We start from the raw sequence: 21,377 nt of genomic DNA on the forward strand, positions 1-21,377 counted from the left end.
TCTCCCTCCCTCCCACTCCATCTGAAGATAAATGGAAATATATCCTCGGGTGAGGATTTTTAAAAAACAAAAACAAAAAAGTACGCATTGTTTATTTCTGGAATTTTCCATGTTATCTTTTTGGGCCACGGTTGACTGTGGGTAATTGAAACCGTAAAGAGCAAAACCGCAGATAAGGAGGGACTACTGTACCCATTTCCCCCCTCGGAAGTCTTTAACACATGGGATGACGCCGGGGTCGTTGTTGCAGTTCAGGTTCATGTCATTTCAGTACCTTTAGGTTGCTTCTTCGATCTTCATTTTTGGTGTGAAAGCTTGTCATTTTCTGTCATTTATTGTGGTGCAGGCCCGGGTTTTTGAACCTCAGCACCACTGACACGTTGGGCTGGATGATGCTTTGTCGTGGGGGCTGTCCAGTCCCTCGCAGGGTGTTCACTGCATTCCTGGCCTCTGCGTTAGATGCCAGTAGCACCGCACCCCCACATTTGTCTCCCAACATTGCGCAGTGCTTCAGACTGGAGAGTGTGACAGACGAGAGCATTGGGGAGCAGTGAAGACTCCAGCTGCAGGTTTCCGAACACGCAGGCAAGACGTCTCTGTGTCCCCGCTCCCCTTCCCTGAGGACAGGCTCCACAGGCCTGACTGCTCGGGCCCCGGAGGTGCACAGTGCCAACCATTCTGTCCTCACGCTCCACCCCGGGGACGTTTCAGAATCATCTAGGCAGCTAGACCCATGGCAGACATCTCGAAATATTGTTACTTTCATCGCTCCTTTTAAAATAGGGTATTAACTAAACAGTGCATACTTGATGTTGTGTAGTGTGATCATGAAGAAGCATATACACTACTACATGACAAATTTAGTTTTTAAAAATATTTTGATAACTGCATTTTAATATATTTGGGTCTTTTTGTGCCAGAAAAGATAGATTCCAGAAGGGCTGGAGTGAAAAATGAAGAAAACATGAATTAATCTAATCCCCACAGCTGCTCAAGTACAAACTCTTGCTAGAATCACATTATAATTCACTATGTTTATATGTAAATATAACATGGTTATCTGTAAATATAACATGGTTATATAGTAAATATAAGCTTACTGTCCAAACTAAAGATCAGAAAGTCCTTGTAGAAACTGATTTATGAATCTTTCTATAGGAACCGCCTAAATTTTTTGGTTGTTGTTAATCCTCACCCAAGGAATTTTTTTCATTGATTTTTTTAGAGAGTAAAAGGGAGGGAGGGAGGGAGAGAGGGAGGGAAAGAAACACCCATGTGAGAGAGACACATTGAGTGGTTGCCTCTACCCATGCCTTGGATTGGTGCTGGTGATCGAACCTGCAACCCAGGTACATGCCCTTGGCCAGGAATCGAACCCTCAAGACTTTGGTGCATGGGCCAATGCTGTAACCACCGAGCCACACCTGCCAGGGCAGGAACCTCCTAAATTTTAGGTCAGACTTAGCTTCCTGGGGTTTTGTCTCTACTTTGCTTTTTGAACTCAACTAACTTCCTATTGTCATGTGACTCAATATGGTAGTTATTTGTGTTGTTCACCAAATGGTTCTAGCTTTTTGCTTTCTGGGAATCTGGTAGGATTTTTCTTCCCTGCTTCTTTTGGAGTTAGAAGGTTCCATGCAAGTTTCTTTGGCTAATGAAACGGAGCAGAGTGTGGGCTTATTAGTCAGGATCCAGTTCAGCCGAATGTGACGACAGTAAAACTCCATATAAAAGTGGTCGATGGGCAATCGGAGGTGAGTCTAGTGGTTTGCCCTCTGACGTGTGCAGGAACCTAGGCTCTTTCCAGCTGGCGACTCACCCGTCCCTGGAATGTGACCTTCACTCTCATGGTCCAAAGTGGCTGCTAGAGTTCAGCCACCACGTTCATGCTCCGGGCAGAAAGATAGGGTTAGGGATAAAAGGAAGAGACAACAGATAAAAGATAACAGCTGTCTCTTAAAGAGGTTTTTCTGGAAGCTGCCGCACAAAACCAGCACTGACGTATCATTGCCCAGAACCTAGCTCCATGGCCACATTCATCGGCAAGGGTGGCTGAGATATGTAGTCTTTCAGGCACCTCTGTGCCCAGCTAAACCTCAGGAGCTCTACTGCTGTTCAAGAAGGGAAAATCAGATGCAGTGGGTAGGTGGCTAGGTGTCTCTGCCACAGTGAGCATATGACTGAAGTCAGTACAACCATAATGGCCCATCCCCTCATCCCCGTTCTGGGTTAAGGAACAGGCCCATACCCATGCCTGCTCTAGTGGAGTTCTTCAAGGTGGTGGTGGTGGTGGTAGTTTTTGTTAATTTTTTAAACTTGAGCTCATGAGAAAGAATCTCTTCTCCTCAGATCATAAATCTGAAGACAGAGACTAAGCCCAACACGCAAAGAAAAGCAGAAGCAAGAGAAAAATAGAAGCCCTAAGTAGTTCTTGATTTCCTTTTCCAAGTCTTTTCGAGATCAGTTTACCCCTGCCCTTTCTCTAGTTTAGTTGTACGAGCCACGGGATCCCTTTATATTTACACGAGAAGTTGGGTGTCTGTTTCATGCAACCAAAGAGTCCTAAAGCGATTGTTTACCTCCCTGGGTTTTGTGGGGGACACATGAGCGAGTACACATAGTAGTTGCCATGGTGCCTGGCACATAAAGGTCCTGAAACATTTGGGCTTGATGATGTGTCTGAAATAATAGAGTAGATGAAACTGGGGTATGCTTTCTCTTTTTTTAAAAGTCTCAGCTCAAATGAGGTCTTGCTCACTTCCTTTCTCCCTTCTTATAGCCATCCTACAGTCACCGTTTGCAAATCTACATTCTCTTCTGATACCCCTTGAACTTCTGGAGGACTGGAACTGAGTCTTACTCATTTTTAAATGGTCAGTATCTAACATTCTGGCACAGTAGATAGTCTATAAATATTGTTAGAAAAATAAGAGTTTGAAGAGTATTCATGATTAAAGGTGGCAAAATAACAACCAGCAATTACAGAGTATGTGCTCTATTCTAAGCACTGTCCTAAGAATTTATGTTGTTATGATTAAGTCCTCACAATAACCCTTAACACGCTATTACTATTATTTCACCCTACAGATGAGAAGTCTGATGTCATGTTCATACAACTAGTGAATGGCAGAGCCAAGATTTCATCCCACGCAAACTGATTCCAGAGCCCTAACATTTCAATCAATACACTGGGGCATCTCTCATTGAAAGTATTTCATTAAAAATATGTGGAATTAAATTATCTTCTATTAAAGACAGGAAACTGAGATCACTGAATTCCATCACGAAATAGATGCAAAGCTGAAGCCAAGGAATGGAAGTGACTTAGTTCAGATCGTTTTCATAACTGCACAGGCAATATCTGCACAGCACTGCTGACTCCTAGCTGGCATCTTTGGATCAAGGACTCCACCTCTTATGCAAAGCAAGCTCCTTCTTTGTGCTTGCACCACGCCCTTTAGGTGCTTGTTGCACTCCCAGGTGTAACTTGTGTTTCCAAGTAGCTATGCGCTAGGCACCATTCAGAGCCAAGGAAACAGACCTCTACAGGTCTCACCTGTTGAAAAAGACCACAAGCACATGAAAGTGGGCTGGGGTGAAGGCACCCCAACTTATATTCCAGCACAAACTTCATCTCCGAGGGGAAGGCTTCCCGGGCCTCTCCAAGGTCAAGTCTGTCTACCTAAGCCCTCCTTCATAGCACTTAGCACAGTCAGCTGTGATTACATATATCATTTGTGAAATGTCTGGCTAATAGCCACCTCACTCATTACCCTATAAGTTCCGCGAAGACCAGATGCATGTCACTTTTTGTTCCTCCTTCTGTTCCCAATGTCCTGGCACATAATAGGCACTCGAAAATATTTGTTGATGTTGGTGGACACACAATATGGTGCGATCTGAGGGCGCCCTCAACAGTCTATACCCTCACACACTCCAAGGGCCAGAAACCCCCACCAGGAAAGCCCAATAAACATCTACGAAATTGGTGAAGGCTTTGGGGCATCGAAGGAGGGAAGAGAGCTGCAAAAGGTGAGCAAGCAGTTTTCAAAGGATGCTTTCAATTCCCTGGCCAGTCCGTGTGTGTTTTCCTCTACAAAGTGTTTCCAATTACTGTGGCACTCTCGGTATCTGGATCCATCTCCAGCGAATTCCTCTGCAGCCCCTGCCAGACATATGGGATCAATCAGGGCTTGGGCGCTGGTGCGCTTGCTGCGGGAATGTTGACAGCCTGACAGACGCGGGGTTCTGGTGTCATGGAATCTCCGAGTCTTCGGCCTGATCCCGGGAGAAGGAGGAGAGGGGGAGGAGAGAGATAGAGGCAGAGATAGAGGCAGGAGAGAGCAGAGGGGAGCGGGAGGGAGGGAGAGGAGGGAGAGGAGGGGAGCGGGAGATTTTTCTTGACTGCCCCCTTTCCTTCAAACATTTTATAGGCTTCAGGGCGAGAAAGGAGGAGGAGAGAGGGAAGAAAAAAGACGACGGAGAGGGGGGTAAAGAGGGCGCGCCGTTCCCTCCTGCGTCCTCGCGCTGCTGGAGGAGTCTGGATTGTGTCCCCAGTGTCAGATGAAAGGGCTCTAAGGCTCTCGGCCGCCGTCCCGCGCCCCGCGCCGCGCACGCCCCTCCACGAGCCCGGCCGCCCAGCGTCTCCGCGCCGGGGCCGCCGCCAGCGCTCCGGGGCCGCCGCTCCGTCTCCAGCGCGATGTGGTCGCGCCTGGCCCTTTGTTGCTGGGGTCTGGCGCTCGTTTCGGGCTGGGCGACCTTTCAGCAGACGTCCCCGTCGCGCAATTTCAGCTTCCGCCTCTTCCCCGAGGCCGCCCCGGGGGCGCCGGGGAGGCTGCCCGCGCCGCCCGCGCCCCGCGAGGACGCGCCCGAGAGCAAAGTGGAGCGGCTGGGCCAGGCGTTCCGGCGGCGCGTGCGGCGGCTGCGGGAGCTCAGCGAGCGCCTGGAGCTCGTCTTCCTGGTGGACGAGTCGTCCAGCGTGGGCCAAGCCAACTTCCTCAGCGAGCTGAAGTTCGTCCGCAAGCTGCTGTCCGACTTCCCCGTGGTGCCCACGGCCACACGCGTGGCCATCGTGACCTTCTCGTCCAAGAACAACGTGGTGCCGCGCGTCGACTACATCTCCAACCGCCGCGCGCACCAGCACAAGTGCGCGCTGCTCAGCCGCGAGATCCCGGCCATCACCTACCGCGGCGGCGGCACCTACACCAAGGGCGCCTTCCAGCAAGCCGCGGTAAGGCACCCGCCCCTGCGGACCCTGGCCTTGCCCCCCACCCCCACCCGGGCCCTTCCCACCCACCACCGCCTGCCCAGCTCGAACCCAGAGTTTCACCTTGGGCAAGCCCCAACGCCCCACCCCAAGTCTAGTATTCCCGTGTACAGAATCAGTCTTACTACCTTCCTGTTGGTGTGGGGGTCCCAGGGGATAATGGGTTTTAAAGCCTTACCTAGATGTCAGACTCCTTAAGTGGCCTTCTTAGGGAAGTGTCTTTAAGAGGCTATCCAGCTGGAACAGGTGAGTGTGTTTTATGAAGTGTCCCTAACGATAAGACATGGAGGGACCTGAATATTTCCCCAGTTCTCTTATGATGTATTGTATGCTTTCAGTACGCATTTCACCGAAAGCCCTCTAAGTCCTTTACACGATTTTTAGCATCTGGAAGAGGGAGTCAGTTTTAGATGATGGACTTTTACAAACTTTAACTTGTTCTGATTACAAAGTAGTACACACTCAGTTGAAGAAATTTTGGAACGTCTAGAAGTATCTGACACATGATAGCAAGCCAATGTTTGTGGACATAATGAAAAAGAAAGGAGGAGAAGGAAAAAAAAAAAAACGATAACCTCATCACCATTAAAAAGCCACTGTTTACATAGTGTTGAACATTTGCCAGGTATGCGCGTCTGTCCATACTTCCAACCAAATTGGTATCTGGCTGTGCTGTAGCCCACGTTTTTTATTTGTTATATCATGAAATTATCTACATTATACTATATGTCTAATATAGATATTATATGTCTGTATTAGTTTTATACTATTTCATTGAATACCTGTGCCATTTACTTTACCTGTCACCTATTGTTGGACACAGGTTTTTTCCTTAATTAAGTTATAATAAACACACGTATGTTTGGATCCCTTTGATTACTTCTTTAGGAAGAATTTCTGTAAAGTTTCTGAATGAAAAGATATGAAAATTTATGAATATCTTGATACATATTGTCCATTCTCTCTTAAAGGGCTGTATAAATTGACATCACCACCAGCAGAGTATCACAGCTGTAAGTTTGCCATATGGTCACCAATAAAAGGTGTACTGTTACTTTCAATATCTTTGCCAATTTGGTAGGTGAATAGAGGTGCCATTTTAGCAAATTCCTCTTTTTTTTTTTTTTTAGTTTTCTTGAGGATGAACATTTTTCAGTACATTTACTGGGCATTTGTATTTTTCCTGCTCCTAAGTTTTGCCTGTTTTGCAATGATGGCATTTTTGTGTGTGTTTTGTTTTTCATAATGATTTGTAAAAAGCTCTTTATATAGTAAGACTGGTAACTTTTTGTTTTTTTAATATGATATACATGTTTTTCCAGTTCACTGCCTTTCACTTAGGTTCATTGAAGTTGTTAGATGGATGATTTGAGTTTTTATATATTTAAATCTATCAAACTTTGTCCTTAAAATCCTATATTTGCTTATATTCTTAGAATGACATTCTTGTTCCCCAAATTAGAGAAATAGTTTTCCATTGAATAGTCTAAGTCACCTGGTACTTATATTAGTGTATGGTATGACAAGGATGTCTAATTTTATTTTTTAATAAATGGTTAACCAGTTGTCTCAGCACCATTTGTGTAATAGTCATTTATCTTTTTCCAATTTAATTGAATAGCACTTTTATACTCCAAATATTTATGAGTATTTGATATCCTCTTGGTTTGCTATTAATTTTATATTATCTATGTATTCCTTATAAGCTTTGCAAATATGATTTAATTATTATAACTTCACAATATATTTAAATATCTGGTAGTGGAAATCCTCTCTCCTTTTTTCTCATCTTTTAAAAATCAACTCTTGCCCTGGCCAGTTTGCTCAGTGGTTAGAGCATTGGCCTGTGGACCAGAGTCCCGGGTTTGGTTCCCACTAAGGGCACGTACCTTGGTTGTGGTTTGTCCCCAGCCCTGGTTGGGTCATGTGGGTGGCAAGCACTCGATGTGTCTCTCTCACATCGATGTCTCTCTCTCTCTCTCTCTTCCTCCTGCTCTATCTGAGGATAAATGCAAAAATGTACTCAGGTAAGGATTAAAAATAAATAAATAATTAAAAAGTAAAAATAAATAAAAATAAATAAAAATCAACTCTTATGTATTTATTACTTAATGTGAATTTTAATTCATTTTTACATATTCCAAATTAAACCAACCAGGATTTTGATTTCAATATAGAAAGTGTTCAATTAAGTTGGGGGTTATTTACATTTTATCATAGTGGTCTTTCCAGGTCAAAAATATGGTATGCCCACTTATAACCAGTCATTTTTATACCTGTCAGTAAAGTTATAGCTTTCCAGTAATTAAGTCCTGTATATATTTTCCAAATTTAAACCTAAATATATTCTATTCAATACTGCTATTATGAATGGCATCTTTTCAAATCTAATTTAAATGATTATTCTTGTATAGAAACATTGATTTTTTTTTTTTTTTTAGTAGTTTATCTTCTGTATCTGGATGTTTGTTGGAGTCTAGTTCATTTTTTTTCTTTTTTCAAATAAATTTTATATTACTAAAACTATTATTTTATTGTATAAAATAATCAGAAACAGTTTCCGTAAGTACACTGTAATATTTTAGGATATACCCTTCTTGACTCTTTTGCAGTTATCCAGTTAACAGGTATGTTTTTCATACATGTACACCTGTCACGCACAAATAATGTTTATGCAGTAAAAGGATTGCACTGTACATTCTCTTTTGTAACTTGAATTTCTGTTCCGCCATGTTTTCAGTCTTTTTTCCATAATAAGAAATACACTTCTACTTTGTCATTTCTCTGTAGTCACACAGAATTCCACTGTAGATTGTGCCTTTATTTTTATCATGTAATTACCAATTATTATATATTTAGGCTGTTACAAATAATACTGTGTGACTAAACCTTTGCCCATATCTCTAATAATTTCCTTAATGCAAATTTCTGAAGTGGTGGGTATTATTGCATCAAAGAGTATGTCCATTTTTTTTAAGGGTTTTGATACATGTGCCAAGTTACTCTGCAGAAAATTGATACCAAATTGTACTCCCTAGGATCAGTACCTAGGATGCAGCCAAAACAGATTAGTATCATTTGAATATGCCTCCCCAACTTTATATGTGAAAAATTGAGTCCTGTTTTTAAAAAATCCTCACCAGAGGGCATGCTTAAAGAGAGGAAGGGGATAGAGAGAAATATCACACCGATGGGTTGCCTTCTCTATGTACCCCTACCGGGATCAAACCTGCAACCCAGGTATGTGCTCTGACCTGGAAACAAACCAGGTCAGTGAGTACATGGGACGACTCTCCAACCAACTGAGCCACTCAGACTGGGCAATTGAGTCCCATTTTAAATTGCATTTCTTTATTGGTGAGGCTGAATACTTTTATTCATATATTATTGGCCATATAGAGCTCTCCATTTTTAGATATTCATTAAAATATTTGGGGGTTATTATCCATTTTTTATTTGAGCATGGTTCTTTTTCTTACTCATTTGTAAATGCTCTTGAAATCTTTGGATACCAACCGCTTGCTGCTACATATGATGCAACCATTTTTTCTCGGTGTTTCACTTGCCTTTTAATTTTGCTCATAATAGCATTTATCCTTCTACCAATCTGTTGAATCTAATTTTCTTTTTATTTGTTCGTTGCTGCTCTCTTATGAGGTTTGAAAGACCTTTGCCTTTAAGAGATGAACTAACTCCTGAAAGATGCTCTCTGTTTATTGGAGAAGTTGCACCAGGTGGAGTTAAGCTTTGCACACCCAGTGTTAGTGTCCACTCCAAGGACTCATGAGGTCCCAGTGGCTGGCCTTCTTCCTGATGGCACTGGCCACTCCATCAGAACAGAACCTCTCTGCATCAGAGGAAAACTTGCCATATACTAGCTCCTCTGTTCGGCTTGGCCAGGTTTGTGGGGCCTCCGAGTACTGTTGATCCAAAACAGTTAAATGGGGAATGAGTGGAGTACACGCTGCTCGCCTCGAGACTGGCTCTGTCTTCAGCTTCCTCCTTCCAAATATCACATCCTGTCTTGGAAAGTGGGATTGCCAACAAGCTTCCCAGTGCCTTTCTGGAGTCTGGATCCATTTGTAATCTAACGAGCGAGGCCTTCTCATAAGTCTGTGTTAACTGCACTTCCCCTTGATTGTTATTTTCCTTTTCTCATTTTGGTTGGGTTCTCAGCAGATGCTGCTGGACTCGGCCCCTGTCTAACCTGGAAGCTGACATGTCTTCATTGTAACTTTTCCAAACCCCTGTTGAGCGTTCTTAGAAATAATTAAAATGTACTTGGAGAAAATTGAGAGAAGATGACCAGAGTTTAGAAATGGCATCGGTGGAGGTTGAATATGGATTTTCTCCCAGAGATCAGGCAAGTGTGTTTCATCACAAACTTAGTTTGAAAATGGTAAGCTGTACACCTCCTTTGGGTTTGGCTCCGGAACCTGTACCTCATGGGAAGTGAGGCGGTTCCTCAGATTCCCACGTGTGAGCAGAGCTGGTTGTGATCTGGCCTTTACGTGAAATTGAAAAGCATAGGGACGTTGTTGAGGTTTTTAATTACTTGCCCCCAGAAAAATTAGTTTTTCAGATCTTTTCCACATGAAACCGAATGCCCCCACAATTACACTCACTCACAAACACAGGCAGACAAATATACAAACCCATAGAAGTGTGCACAGACACACGTTTGGAGGTACATGGTACCCATCACAATTCAGACGCCGTATTCCTCTGGCGTAAAATCTCAAGATGTAGGGTTTTCTTTACCAGTGTGAAAGTTGCTGCTATCTTTCAGCACATAGGAGAGACTAAGGAAAAAGGATAACTGTATTGCTTTATTTTTTTTTTTTACTTAGTGTTGGAATGGCACAACACGATGGGAAGTATGTGTGGACACGATGATCACACTTTATTTGAATAGGTAAACTGCAGTGTAGACCGTTTCTTCTTAGACGCCACCCCCAGCACTCATTGGAGAGTGCAAAGACTGAAGAATCAATCTGTAGTCAGCACAGATTTTTTTTTTCCCAGAGACACAGTGAATAGAACAGGGGAAAGATTCAGCACTCGGAACTTAATTACGTGGAAAACTTTTACGCCGTTAGCAGAAAGTTCTTCAGCTTTTCCTTTCCAGGGAATGAGTGTTTTGTAATGACCTTCTTCTTGGTCAATTGCCTTTCCTAAACAGCGCATTTGAGCTCGGGCACCATGAATGCAAGACTCTCTATCTCTTGTCTTTCACATCAAAATCAAATCAGAGCCCCTCACTCCCACTCTACTTAGGCTATCCATTAAACAAAGCATGAAGCTTCCTTTGGGAAAAAAATTCTGTTTTCTTCACTGTTCCAGAGTTCCAGAAATGTGATCCTCTGGTGGGGAATATGCTGTCTCGCCGAAAATCTTAGCTGTGATGGCCAGAAGACTGGGGATCGATAGGCCAAAGCTCTTCCCAGCTTCCAGGAAGGAGCCTCATTGTATGTGTCCACACTGGTGTATGTTGACACCTTTACCTGGAGAGTAATCTGCTCTCGTAGCCTCATGGGAAAAAAGTATCTGCTTTGAAGTTTTTCAATAGAACCTGGAAATGTGTGGGATAGCGCTAGATTTAAACCTTGATGAGTGAAATCAGGGTCATTGTTTTGGCCAGTGAGCTGGCAGTAGCCTTTGCAGTGGTCTCTTTGATGGCCCAGATGCTGAAGGAAGAAGGAAAGTAGGTTGGGGGCGCCGTACTGTCTGCAGTGGATTCTGTTGTTCCAAACTCGGGGTGATGTAGATGTCAAGCTCACTGTGTGGAAGCTCAGTTCCTTTTGGATGCTGAAAAGATCTATTTCTAAATGTATGTCTGGAAACATTCTCTCTTTTGTGCTTCATAAACTTTTAAACAATTCTCATATTGCTTTGGTGTTATGTAGAAACGTCCTTTGCAGTTCTATCAGGACTTTAGAAATGTGAACGGGTGAGTGAATCTCAGTGCATAAAATAGATCCAGAGCTCAGGTGGATTTCCCAGGCAGAAATGGTACTGAAATTGACTATTTGGGTGGGTGGGGGTGCGGGGTGTAAGAGAGAGGAGGGGAAGAGAGGATAATTCTCAAATACCGAATTCAAATTTCTTCTTAGTTCAGCATTTTCATTCATTTTATTTATTAGTTTTGTTATCCCCAGCATATAGGACACTGTGAAATGTGATAAGAATGTATACCCACTGCCCTGGCCGCTTTGGCTCAACTGTTAGAGCGGTGGGTGACCCACAGACCGAAGAGTTGCGGGTTTGATTCCTAGTCAAGGTACGCGCCTAGGTTGCAGGTTTGATACCCAGCCCCTGTTGGGGTCGTGCGGGAGGCAGCCAGTCAATGTGTCTCTCTCACATCGATGTTTTTTCCTTCTCTCTCTCTCCTCCTCCCTGCCAGTCTATCTAAAAATCAATGGAAAAAATACCCTCGGGTGAGGATTTAAGAAAAGAAGAATGTATATCCACTCCTGTTAAAGACACTTACTATTGGCTGCCAGTACATTCTGTTTGGTCGAAATGCACCATTAGAATATTTGGTCAGACTGTGGATGTTTAGGCACAGAGAGGACAGGCTGCTTTGACCTACTTCACTTCTGTGGTCAAAGGACAGGAAAGGCACCCTTGTCCTTGTAGTAGAAATGTGCTCGGAGGGGACTGCTAACTGGCCATGCCATAGAAGAATTCAGGGTGTTTATTCTTGACCCAGATATACCTTTAATTTGTGAAGAGATTTGTAATTTACAAAGCACTTTCATATTATGATTTCACAGAACTGGTTTTACAGGAAAGACATAGATAGTAGAAGAGGTTAGGTAACTAAACGCTAATCACAGGGCTGCATACATGCCAAAGACAGAGTCCAGGGTTCTGGCTGGTCAGCTGGTCTTTCTCCTCCCCTCCCCAATTCTTCACCTCCACCCAGTTTTTACTATATTCCCTCCTTGTGTTGAGTTGTATCAAAGCCAGGGAGAAGTAGGGATTTCATTTCCAGAGCTGGAAAAGTGTTACCTAAAATGTAAAGCCAAATAGTCTAACTCAGAGAACAAAAATCGTGGCTTTAGGGCCATTTTCATCCCACGGGTGCATTGCATTTGGCTCTCCGTGTAAGTGTGTAGGTGTATATATGTATATCATATGTGTGTGTTTTAAAATATATAGGTATATTCAATATATTTTTATATTTTGGTCGACATATTAACATCAGGAGATAGCATTTTTTATTTTTTTATTTTTATTTTTTATCCTCACCCGAGGACATTTTTCCATTTTTTTGCACAGATAGAGTGGGAGGGAGAGAGAGGAAGAGAGATTGAGAGAGAAACATCGACGTGAAAGAGGCACATCGAGTGGCTGCCACCCGCACGACCAACCAGGGCCGGGGACAAACTGCAACCGAGGTACGTGCCCTTAGCGGGAACCGAACCCGGGTCTCCCCGGACCGCAGGCCAATGCTCTAACCGCTGAGCCAAACCGGCCAGGGCAGATAGCATTTTTTAAAATCTGAGTATTCGGCTTACTCCATACATTGGAATACATAGCATTCCTGGGCGTGACTTCTCTCAGATCATCAGCATCCCCGCCTGGCACTTGGAACTTCATCATGTGGTCCTTGGAATTGCTCAAGGTCTGATGTGGACCAGTCATTGGTGGAGCCTGAAATGGTATGATTCCTTCTAGTCTGTCTTCTGAACTTCCTTTTTAACCCAGTGAATTAGCTAGGATTCGGTTTAGCTGGATGTAGTAGAAAAGTCTAAGTACCATTGGCTTCAACACAATATTTATTTCTCTCTCAAATTAAGTCCTGAGTAGCAAATGCTCGGCTAATGTGGCAGCTCCGTGATGTCTTCAGGGACCCGGATTCCTCCCTTTCAGCTCTCTGCTCCGTCATCTTCAGGTCACCTCCTAGCCTGAGATGGCTGTTGGAGCTCCTGCCATCAGGGCTGCTTCCAACCCCCGGAAGGAGGAATGGGCAAAGGCAGTCTTGTCTCTCTTAAAGGAGACTCTCCGCCAACCACACCACACTTCCAAAATGATCTCCTTGGGGAAGCTTGGTCTCATGCCTGCCTTTAGTTCCGTGGAGCTTTTTTGCTCAAGAGAAAAAAGAGGATGCACGCAGAGGACGTGAGGGTGGCCTTTGCCATCGCAGTGTGTCAGGAAGCGTACTGTGTAACCAAGGAAACCTCTGGAAATCCCACTTCGTTTCTTCCACCAAGGGCCCTGGCCTGGGCCCACTCAAGATGGAAGAGTCAGGCCTTGCCTAAGTGAAAAGCACCTCAGTCCTTGCGCTGGATGACACTTCTTTAGCAAAAACTATCAGAGTTCCAGAGCCGTCCATTTGAGCTCGGCAGCAGAAACTTCCTGTGTTCGTTTCCCAGAAGCCAAAGCTCCTATATCACAAGGCATTCATTGTCGAATGGAGGAGGATGCTGAGAGCGATGGGGGGAGGGCACGCTGCCAAACAGAATCAGTCGTTCAGGTCCATCAAGCAAACCCACATGGGTGTTTCTCAGGAAAGCCTGGTTCTTCGGCGTTTCCTGGGGCAGCCGTCAGTTTAGCCTCTGCAGCGACAGGAGCTCCCTGCTCTCCATGGTCTCTGCCTTTCCCAGAGGTTTGTAAGCTCGCCCTCCACCTCGGCCACGTGCAGAATGGCTCTCTGGCGTAGGGTCTGCCGGGACACGGTGACTGCTCGGGCCCGGGGGCCAGGTGCGGACAGGAGGGCTCTGTGAGGTCTGTTGTCGGCTCCCGTGTTCTCACAGTATTTTCCTCCAAGGGCCGGACAGTGGGAGAGTGAAATTGCAGCACATGGGTGTGTTTTCTTACCAATCTTTATGAAAAGACTCGGGAAGAATTTGTCATCTCTGCTATCTGTGTTTCTCAGGAGGTCATTCAAGCAGTAGCTGTTTTATTTCTGTCAAGAGTTAAGCAACAGAGATTGTCCAGATTCAGAGCACGTTTCTTTCATAGCTCAAGTACACGTGGAAGCTGTGAACGTAAGGACGCGTTATAATTCCTGCATCTGTGGAGTTAGTGACAACTGCCTTGTTTCATGTGATGGATGTCATTCAGAATCAAGGAAATATAACTTCCGGTAAGATTAATAGAAATATTTGAAAGGCAGTTTAGGGTATAGAAAAAAAAATTTTGAGGTATATATTAATTCAACACACTATTTTCTTCATTCCTGCTAAAGTGCTCCTAATTGCCTTCACTGTATAATTCCCACCCTCCTGCACTTGGATTTAGGGTCTGCTGTTGCTCATGCCAAGTACAGATTTTTTTTTTTCGTTTCAAAGATGATATTGGTAATGGAGCACGTGGCTTTATTGCACAGCTTCCTCAGACTGACCGTGAATGAGAGTGGCTTGCTTCCCAGGAGCAGGCAGTGCTGGGCACCCTGGAGCCGAGCTCTGTGACACGCAGGCTGTTCCGGGCAAGCAAAGGCCAAGGCGAGGGGCGCGGGTGGGCGGAGGAAGCCCTGCTCTGCAGGGGAGAGAGAAAGGGAAGGAAGCACAGGGCGCCAGAGGACGCAGGGGGGCCAGAGGGTAGCTGCACACACAAGCTGGAGGCAGCGACCACAAGTTCCAACTTCAATAAAATAAAGATATCTCCACTGTAGTTAATAAAATCATATTTTAAAAACCATTGCGTGACATAGTCAATTGTCCAGACAGCATTTTAAATGAGCTGCACCTCTGCGTGTGTTTACCATCCGAATGTAAGACTATCCACAGAAGTCCAATTTCACAACATAAAACATATGCGCTCAAAATCAACGGGGAAGAACTTTTTCAAAATAGTAATGGTACTATACTTGACTACAGGCAGTATAGTGTATTTACGTATTGAAATATGTCCATTTCTCCTGCGTTTGAAAAATCAGTTATAATGAACATGTATTGCTTCCTGGGAGGTGAAACGTTACTGCCCACTCGGGCCCCGGGGATTGAAGACATACTGGGGCACCTGAAGGCACAGTCTGAAGTGACTGGTCTCCAGTGTAACGAACCTTTTCCATCTCAGGTTTTATCTTAAATATTCACGAGAACTTGTGCATTCTATTCCACAATACAGCTCTGCTTTAGGAAATAAAATGATGCTTTAGTTTATTATCAGGCAATTGAAATGAAACCCCATTTCAATCTTTTTGTTGTTGAATGCCAAGTGCTGCAGCGTAGAGTCCTCCGGGGAGTGGGAATTTGTTTCGGGATGAAATCACTGACCCTCCAGACCATGGTTGTCACCCAGCTGTCCCCCTCCTCTCTCCTAGTGTCACACTGGCTCTGGAGAATCCAGGCTCATATAAAAACTGCACACAGATGGTAGTGGCGGTTTCCCTGCTTGCCAAGCTACCTGGGGGTTTGCTAAGGAGAGGAGCCCGCAGCTGGCAGGGCGCCAAGGCTGCGGATGGTGGACGTAACAGCTCCGTCACCGTGCTGAGTGGTCAGGAGAACATGGGTTCCTTTGGCTTGTCACACAGAGAGGGACACTGACCCCCTTTGTCAGGCTCTCTTGCTCTCCCTGGTAGTACTCAGCGGAGAACATTCTCGAGGAAGAAAGATGTTCTCTAAGCCACTCATGCTACCCTGTCAATGAAATAGTCGCCTCAGAGGACCCACTTCCCCAATTAATTCTCTGGCATCCGAGCTGCATTTCTTAGTGTGCGTTTTGTCCCCGGCAGGAACCGGCATTCTCTGTGCCTGCTGCCACCAAGGGAGGGGGTCCAGGCGTGTTCAGATGTGTTGTGGGATCGTGAATTTGGATGCCGGCCTCTCTTTCAACTTGGCTCACTCATTTTGACTTATGCCATTTGAGTCAGAGCTGCTAATGGGGCCTCATTTTAATCCAGTTTTCTAGGCTTTCCCTTTCCAGATGAATCTGAGATTGATTGGAAGAAATTAAGCCATTTTTCGCTTGTTAGTTTGTTTGTTTGTTTGTTGTTTGTGCTTTTCACAGTGCTGTTTGCAGCCAAGATTTCTCTTCTTAGTCAAAATTTCCTTCAAAATATGCACTCTTGGCTTTAAATCGTTGCTCCAAAAGTGATGGTTTCAGGCAGCTATCGTTGGAATTTCCTAGCAATAAAGATACCAGTGTTTAGGCTATTTATATCCAAGCAGAAGCAAAAATCTGCATTTTAAATGCTCATCTGCAACAGGATGTTATGTGGGGCTTTCTCCGTTGTCCCCGAGTTGGCGCCAGGACCCATGGGAAGCCCTGAGTGGTGCACATTTAAAGACAGCCACCAACCACTGACTGTGCATTCCCTCTGAGGTCACGGAGACTGTGCAGAACGGGCCTTACACAGTCAGTCCCCACCCCCACCCAGCACCCTACTCCGGTTCATACCATACATGTTTGGGGAGCAAGAGACAGAGACAGAGAAACAGAGCGACATTGGGCTCTGGGGCCAGCGGTGCTCAGACTGGAAGGCAGATCACTCCTGAACCTCAAGGCAGGCTTTCCCCTCCCGCAGCCAAGCGATGGGGAGACCAGATGTCTGTACTGGTCGCCAGTTTACTTGGGTGAAGCCTTGATCTGCCCCTGCACCTGTTTAATGGGGACAGAGCCAGCCGGAGTCAGGGCCAGGGTCTCGGTTTGCACTCTGCCCGAAGCAGAGCCCGAGACGAGGATTCAAATACAAGTAGCTCATTTGGGAGGTAATCGCAATAAACACTGATAGGACAGTGGTCCCGCGAGACAAGGAAGAGAGCCAACAGCAGAAAAGGTAACTGCTGTGTAATCCCCCTGGGGATGACCAGAAGCCAGTCTAGAATTTCAGAGTTAGAACAATCCCAACCGAGGGATGTGGGATCATCTAGAGACCAAGTCCCATCAATGACTGTGGGGGGTTGCTCCCTGGAGGGTGTTCATTCTCTGTCACGCTCACCTCCCCTGCAAGTGGACAGGGTGTTCTCTAGGCACCAAAGAGAGTCCTCAGCCAGAGAGAGGCAGATGCTGGGGTGTGGGGTGGGGGCACCAGCGGTGTCCGCTGTTGCTGGCAGAAAGGGGGCCTCAGAGGACAAGCCTGCGCCACCAACCTTTGGCAAAGCAAGGATGTGTGACTTTTCCACGGGTGAAGGAGAGCCATGGCAAGTAGCTGGAATTTGTCACCCACAAAGCAGGACCACCCCAGTAGTAAGAAGTTATGGGGTGTACTGCTGGGCATGGGAGCCGAGAAGGATGGCGAATTCTGCAAAGAACACACAGGGGCCAGCATTTGGAAGTCTGCACGCACAGAAAGCACCAGTGGCTTTTGTCCTATTTCCTTTCACTTTTTGCTCTTCTGAAATTTCCTTTTTCTCTTACAGTTTCAAGGCATGAGACCCCATAGCGGAATTTAGCAGGCAGCGGGAGCTGAATCCCAGCAGTATGGTTCTTTCAGAAATTTTGCAGAGTGATCTTTATTCGCATACTTGATATTCCCCAGAGTGTTTATGAATACTGTGGAGAAAGCGTCCATGAAATCGGAAAGGCCAGGAGACGTGGTTCACAGCTCTCGTAGCCCCTACGGTTCGGCTGACGTCCGCCTCCCCTCTGCTTGCTGAGGACAGAGCTCAAATCCTCTGACTTTCTGTTTGCTACGAGACCTAGAAAATGGTATTCATTATAACTTTACATTCCTTGAAAAGGTATATGTGGGACACATCGAGTGGCTGCCACCCACACAACCCAACCAGGGCCAGGGACAAACTGCAACTGCAGTACGTGCCCTTAGCGGGAACCGAACCCGGGTCTCTCTGAATCGCAGGCCGACGCTCTAACCACTGAGCCAAACCGGCCAAGGCTCCAGTTTCTTTTCGAACTAAAACAAAGATCGTTATGACATTTTCTCAGTGGAAGGTGCAGTGAATGCTTGACTTTAGAAATGATAGATTATAACAGGGTGAACAGTGACCCACCCTTCAGACCACTTTTTCATGGAAGCAATATAAAATATTGAGTGGAATCTCAGACCAGTGTGAATCCCTACTGTTTTCCCCTCAATCTGGTCAAGGAAGCAAACCCCACAACCCCTCTGGAGAGAACTCCATCCACCCCGTGAGTTCAGAGGGAACCCGTGGACGTCTGTCCTGAATAATGCCCGCCCTCCATAAACTCTGCCCGGTAACCACTCCTGTCGTGTTACCCTCCCCACAGCACGGCTCCGAGTAGCTGTGGTTCTCTTCCTCTGCCTGGGACATTATCATCCCCTTCTTGGCTCAGGTAGAGTTGTGTGGTTATTGGTTAGAGGTCACAGTTTTCCCTAATTCCCTGTTCTATCTTGTCGATTTCCACGAAGATGATGACTTGTTTTAATTCACAGCCCAGACTGGAATGTTGCTTTTACTGTAATTGGTGTACCCACTTGACAGATATACTCTGGCAACATGGGAAAAGCCCCTTTTACTAATCATGATACTGGTGAATAGGTCATTACTACTTGTCAGGTCTACTTTCCCTATATGAATTCATTAAGTCTTTGCAATGGAAAAACCTCACTTATGTTGTTATTTTCCCCAAAAGTACAGAGGAGGAAACTGAGGCACAAAGAACATAAGTAACTTGACAAAAATTACATGGCTGGTAAGTTAAGGTACTAGAATTCAAATTCAGACAGTCTGGGTCAAAGTCTAAGTTCTTTGAAATACCACCATGAGATACTTCTCTGTGCTCTGCTATGAGGAAATGAGACCCACTGATACCTACTCACCACTGAAGTTCACTTAAAGGACATGAGGCAGAGGGGCAGTCATGAGGGACGTGGTATGTGGATGACCAAGCAGAATGCCCAGTGCAGCAGACACAGGACTAAGACATGTGGAGACTGTCATTTGAATGGACAGTCCCTAAAGCACCTGATAATTCCTAGTGCACACCTTTCTGTCTCACCCGCTTTATGCCAGTTAGTCTGGGGAATGACCTCTCAGGTATATGGCTGGCATGCCCTTAACAGATGCACCTTAACAGCCGTATCTACCAATCGTTGCGGATACCAAGCCACTGAAGCAGCAGGAGATCATATCTTCCACTTGCAACACATCTGTCCTCTTGTTTATCTGGTTTCTGAGTTCTTAGATATCTCTAAGCCCAGGTCAGTACTCAACCTCAGCCCCTTCATTGAAACAAAACTATGACAAGCAAACTCAAGTGTTCTAGTCCAGGTACATCTAGTCCCTATCTCAAATATCAGAAAGGGTAAACTTAAGTTTATAACTGATATGCCAAACCTCAGTACAAAACTTGGTCTTCCACCTTTATTCAGTGTCATCCCACTTCACAAATGAAAAAAAAGTCTTTATGAGTATTTTAGTAGTTTTTCAGGTAGAATCAAAACAAAACAGCCCTGGCCGGTTTGGCTCAGCGGTTAGAGCGTCGGCCTGCGGTCCAGAGAGACCAGGGTTTGGTTCCCGCTAAGGGCATGTACCTCGGTTGCAGTTTGTCCCCGGCCCTGGTTGGGTCATGCGGGTGGCAGCCACTCAATGTGTCCCTTTCACGTCGATGTTTCTCTCTCTCTCCCTCCCACTCTATCTGAATAAAATATGGAAAAATGTCCTCGGATGAGGATTAAAAAAAAAACAAACAAAAAACTCTTTTTAGCAACCAGCTTTATGATCATTAATGCTTAGAAAAAGATGTCTTTAAGTACTTGAGGTAATGAACTAGATTTATTTAATATCCAGTACATATTTAAGAAACACTGTCACTATTCTAAGTGCAAGTGTGTAATTAAGTAATAAGAATTGTTTAAGTCTGGGTGGTGTGGCTCAGTGTATTTAGCGTTGTCCCATGGCCTGAGAGGTCCCAGTTCGATTCCCAGTCAGGGCACAAGCCAGGGCTGCGGGCTCAATCCCCGGGTGGGGGGCGTGCAAGAGGTGGCCAATCAATGTTTCTCTCTCTCTCTCTAAGAAATCAATAAAAACACTAATTTAAAAAAATTGGTTAACTTACCAGAGACTCTACTATACTCAAAGAAATTTTAATGATGACATATGTAAATATTACTAAAGTCATTGATTGATAATTTGAGTGTATGCATATAATAAATATATGTAATAAATATCCTAATCTTATACAAACTCAACTGTTAATCATTTGGGGTTTAAAAGCTATAAAATGCAGAATATTTTGCTCTATAATGATAATTGATATGGCCATTCATATACTCTAAAATATAAAACAAGCCTGACCAGTGTGGCTCAGTGAATTGAGCATCAGTCCCATGGACTGAGAAGTCCCAGTTCGATTCCTGGTCAGGGCACATGCCCAAGTTGTGGGCCATATCCCCAGTGGGGGGCGTGCAGGAGGCGGCCAGTTGATGTTCTCTCTCATCGATGTTTCTCTCTTTCCCTCTCCCTTCCTCTCTCTCTAAAATCAATAAAGAAAAAAAATGTTTAAATACAAAAAAAAAAAAGAAAAAGAAAAAGAAAAGAATAAAACAAAACACACTCCAAATCTCATTTATTTGGAATGTTAATAAATGTCACAATTAAATGCGTTTTTTAAAATAAATTTACAATAACTATAAAAAATAAAATACACAATAAGTTCATGAACTTAAAGTCTCCCTTCAAACCTCACGCATGTATGAGTACATTTGATTTGAAATATATCTGTTTTTGTGGAGACTTTTAGAGTTGTGTTGTTGCTGAAGCCCAAATATTTGCAATACAGTGATGAGATTCTCTGTGTCTCTTGAATATTCTAACCTCCTGCTAAACTTTTTCTTCATAGTTACTTTTCAAATACCTGGTAAAAAGAAGTCATTTCTTTCTTAACAGCTTTGAATCATAAATAACGTTAATATTATTATGCTTGCATTCTTCTTGTCTCTACACCATGTTTCCTGGCATTTGGTACTTTTTTGGAAGCACAGTTAGACCTGCTAAATTTCCAAAACAGTTTTTCTACGGGGTAAGTCTAGGTATTGCATTAAAGTCTTTCTTTTCTTTGTAGCTCTTTTCTCCTGTAGTCCGTGTCAACTGACAACCACTTCCACTGAGAACAGCACTGGTTCTCTTCCCAAATCAACTGCCACCCTGGGGTGGTCCCTTTCTGTTTGGATGGACGTGGTAATGCAGAGGACGTGGTAATGAGGGGTAATGCATTTATAGTCTTTCTCCTGGGACTC

The 21,377-nt window shown here is 44.6% G+C and overlaps 1 protein-coding gene across 1 annotated transcript in view; it reads left to right on the forward strand.

The window, feature by feature from the left end:
- Positions 1-4,377: 4,377 nt before the first annotated feature.
- Positions 4,378-21,377, forward strand: part of SVEP1 (sushi, von Willebrand factor type A, EGF and pentraxin domain containing 1) — a 181,993-nt gene continuing 164,993 nt past the window's right edge. Inside the window, exon 1 of the mRNA XM_036260999.1 lies at positions 4,378-5,230. Coding sequence (XP_036116892.1) covers positions 4,700-5,230 — 531 coding nt within the window. The 5' untranslated portion in view covers positions 4,378-4,699. The remainder of the gene's footprint in view (positions 5,231-21,377) is intronic.

The sequence above is a fragment of the Molossus molossus genome, unplaced genomic scaffold (assembly GCF_014108415.1).
Source record: "Molossus molossus isolate mMolMol1 unplaced genomic scaffold, mMolMol1.p scaffold_m16_p_14, whole genome shotgun sequence".
NCBI lineage: Eukaryota > Metazoa > Chordata > Mammalia > Chiroptera > Molossidae > Molossus > Molossus molossus.